At 35.5% G+C, this 4,253-nt stretch overlaps 1 protein-coding gene across 1 annotated transcript in view; it reads left to right on the plus strand.

The window, feature by feature from the left end:
• Positions 1–907: 907 nt before the first annotated feature.
• loxl3b (lysyl oxidase-like 3b) overlaps positions 908–4,253 on the plus strand; it is a 23,822-nt gene continuing 20,476 nt past the window's right edge. The window contains exon 1 of the mRNA XM_017302543.1: positions 908–1,036. Within this exon, the coding sequence (XP_017158032.1) occupies positions 990–1,036 (47 nt within the window). The 5' untranslated portion in view covers positions 908–989. The remainder of the gene's footprint in view (positions 1,037–4,253) is intronic.

Raw genomic sequence — 4,253 nt, forward strand, 5'->3', positions numbered from 1 at the left:
AGATGTTGCAATATGAACAAATGGATCAACGAATGGCTCAAATGCTTTAAATGTATATTTTCTTTCCTGTGTTATCTGATCATTCAGACTAGAGACGCACCAATCTACTTTTTTCACTTCCGATACAGATATCTGARACATAGTATCGGCCGATACCGATCCGATACAAAAACACAGCRCTGGTTTGACTTAAAACATTTCTTTTTCTTAATAAACAAAAAGGTAAATGCACTGAATTATAAATTTGATATCTCTGCACCCATACAGCACACTTAAATATGCCAATAGCTTCATAAGCTTGATCAAACATGGAAAAACAACAAAACTTTAATTTGTTCAGTTGGTCACAAGTAGGAATAGAGCAACCAATGTAAAATAAATAATAAAGAAACTGAAGCTGAMAAATGACTACGTTGGTCAAACATGTAAAAGTAAACTGCAACAAATCTTCTGTCAAATGGCTTAAAAAGTGCAATTAGAAATTATATTAGTAGTGTAAAATAAATAGTAAAGCATGACGTCACTCGGAGCACAAAATGTAGAATTAGATTTAATAGATCTGACCTTATGGATTGACCACATTGTCACRATCACGGTGTAGAATTTTTGTCAACATCGGGGTCGATACAGATATAAATATCAGATCGATGCATCTCTAATTCAGATGTTCATTTTTGAATCTTTAATTTCTGCGTCTCTGGCAGATAAATWGTTTTTTTTGCGCAACTGTTATTCAACTTCCCGTTGCTGCTCAATAAAGCATTTTTGAATTACACTTAAATCTTTTTTTTATTGTTTTATTTTTTTGTTCTTTCCAGGCTCAAGTTGACGAGAAGAAGGTGGAGGAGGTGCGGCTCCGGCCCGTCGTCGGCACGGCCAGGAGGAAGCTGCCCATCACCGAGGGYGTGGTGGAGGTCAAGCACAAGGACGGCTGGGCTCAGATCTGTGACGTGGGATGGACCGTCAAGAACACCCGCGTGGTCTGCGGCATGCTGGGATTCCCRCATGAACGGAAGGTCAACAAGAACTTCTACAAGTAAGAAACGGGCCCAAGTAGAACCTTTGGAGCTCCACTCTGTGGTGAGGTAGGAAGGTTTACGCTGAAATTGTGTTTTTGTTTTGTTCTTTTTTACGAAGATGTCACACCTTAGATTAATAGACAAAGTYGCGGGAAAAAGAAAGTACACCCTCCTATRTGTTTGTTTTCATGCATCAGGACATATTGACAATAATCTGGCYTTGTTGTGTAATAAACGTTTGTAATCTAAAGTTATGTGAACCTACAGATTTCAGTTTTTGAGGCGTCATGTTGGTTAAAATTGAAAAGCTGTGAGTGGAAAAGTCAAATAAACTCCAGGATTTCATCAGTGTGAAGGAATGTCGGCTTTCTCTTCTGAGCCATGTTGCTTCGGTTCAGTGAACTTTGCAGACGTTTGTTGTGAGAACAGCTGAATTTAGGTTTCACCAGAGCATTTGGTCTGGACTTTGACTGGGACATTGCAACACTTTGGTTCTTTATCATAACAGATTATCTCACATTTCTACAGGTGAGGATGGGACAACTGGAGCAAAAAGAAAAGAATTCACACTTTAATCTCAGAATTTCTACTTTTTCTTAGAATTTCAATCTGAGAATTCAAACTTTAATTCAGAATTTAACTCAGAATTCACATTTCTGAGATTAAAGCCTGTGCATTTCCCTCTGGAATGTTTTTTTAAGCATCGTTATTATTATTGTTTATTTGTCACATCTGTTTGAAATCTCGTAGTTTAATATTCAACTTTTCAGTCTTAAATTCTCTTTTTTATCATAGCCAATCTATGACACCCCTTCTAAAAAAAAGATAAATGTTGAGTCTTTTTCTAAATCTTCTATCATAAGGTTTTACATTTAGCGCTCTAATGTGGTCATGTAGAACCTCTTTGCTCACTTTACACACGTTGGAGAGAATTTTCTGGAACATTTACTCCTGGCAACATTAGTGACTGTCATAAAACTTTTCCCCTCGTGGAAAAACCCCCAAGAATAATAGACGTTAATTAGTTTGTAAATGTCTTGGAAGCACATGAAAGCTTGSTGGACAGCAGTGATTTCTTCTCTGAGGAGGTGGAAGGGTATTTTTTTGGAAGTGGTGACTCTTTCTCATAATCAGTCGCTGCTGCTTCAGAAACCATACAGAAACATGAAATGATGCTAAATGTTTGATTTTGGCTTAATCTTTAATTAATAGCAAATAATCACATGGTTGGATTCTTCTGAATGTTTTTGACAGTTGAGATTAGATTTWWAAAAATACATAAAACCGTTGTATTGAAAGCTGTTTGTGGTCAATACWGACATCATATTTGATTGTCATAATTACCTATTGAATTTGTCAGCCATTTCTGCTGACTTATCAAAACAGAATAGACAGAAAGAACTTTTTAGTCRTAATGATGTTTGGGGAAGCTTGTGTGACACTATCATTCCTCTCAGAGTCAGACATCCAGAAACACGGTTTCTTTCCTTTGACTAAGCCACAAGCAGGATCTCCTTTGTTTGTCAGCGAGTGGAGAATGTGGAGGCGGACGTSTCGGCCAAAAGTCTCAAGTGACGACGGCTCTCATGGCAGAAGTTAGTTTTCCTTTCTGTGTCGTACACTTTCCGTATGTTTACATTTTTCTTTTTGAAAGAGATGATGCTTTAATTCATCTTCTCGGCCTCTATTGTCGCCTTAGAATAATCACTGACCTGCTTCCTGTTTTGTTATTTTTATTTTTGTATTGAAGAGTTTATTATGTGAGCCTGAACATCTTTGAAGTATGAGKGATGCATTTAGTTTTTATAAATTGCAGGTGCTGAAATGAAGTTTGTAGAATTTTAGTGTTTTGCTATATCAAAATGGGGAACTTTATCTCTTTTTTWAAAAATTCTTCCATGTTAAAGAATCGGCTCAATATTGAAGTTGATGGTACATATAAATATTTGCTAAATTAATCAGAAAGTAGGCCAGGTTGCCTGCAGTTGGAGCCACTTTGGGTACTCAGCATGTGGAGTTGATTGAATCTTCACCAGAGCAGACAGCGTGCCTGCATGGTGTAAAGTGAGATGAATCATTTGTATTCTAGTATTTGGCTAAAACATTCATATTAATTTTATAATTGTACATTATATGTGGGCCCATCAGAACTGTGACACTTTGCTGAATCTTTCTAAAAAATGTCAAAAAGATTAATAACAGCTTGGCTTTAACTTTCTTTTTTCTCTTTGTGTTTTCAGTTTTAGTGATTGTCATGGTAACACAAATAAAAGAGAAATGTTTTCAAAGTCCATACCAGGGTTATGATAGTTTTGGRTTATCATTTTAGTTTAGTTTTATTTTGCTGACTTTTGTTTAATGCAGTTAGTCTTAGTTAGTTTTTACAGGTGTTATTTGTGAAATATTTTTTYGTTTAGGTTTTATTAGTAGTAGTTTTAATTTGTTCATACTTTGGTTAATTTTTAGGTGCAGAATTAAAAAAGGTCAAAGTATCGTATTGTGATTATATATTCACTGACTCCGTTTTTGGACAACCAACAGACTGGAGTTTTCTCCCAACTTTTTCAGTCGTCGTTTTGCAGACTAGCTTATGTCAACAGCTGACGTAAACGGCTTGTGTGGGGCGGAAACTTCACAGCAATTCAAAACACTAATAAATAGATTCATAAACATGAAAACAAAGGATATTACATCTACATTTTAGATATGTTATAGTTAGTTTTCCTCATTAATGTTTTAATTTATTTCAGTTAATGAAAGTGTTTTCTCAATTTCAGTTTTCATTTGTTTTAGTTAGTTTCTTTTTCCATCCGGTCCATCCTGAAYGAGGACACACATTCCTGGCTGCTCTCCAGTTCAGGCCTTCACAAAGAGCATCAGGAGGGGCATGCAGAGGGGGGCTCATGTTTTCTCCCAGCCATGTGTGAGGTTCTTGGGAGCATCCCGGGGTCTGGAGGAGGTCAGATGCTCCAAATGAGAACAGCCACCGAAAAAAAAAAAAAAACTTTAAGAGGAGCAGCTCTGTAATTCTGACCAAGAGTTGATATGGAGCTAAATTTGGCCATAAACTTTGTTCAGAAAAAAAGAAAATTGAAGTTGAAAAAAATACCCTTAAATCATAATTTTTCAGTTCCGAATCGTTGTTTATTATTATTATTATTATTATTATTATTATTATTATTATTATTATTATTATTATTATTATTATTATTATTATTATTATTATTATTATTA

Source organism: Poecilia reticulata, linkage group LG22 (genome assembly GCF_000633615.1).
Source record: "Poecilia reticulata strain Guanapo linkage group LG22, Guppy_female_1.0+MT, whole genome shotgun sequence".
Lineage (NCBI taxonomy): Eukaryota > Metazoa > Chordata > Actinopteri > Cyprinodontiformes > Poeciliidae > Poecilia > Poecilia reticulata.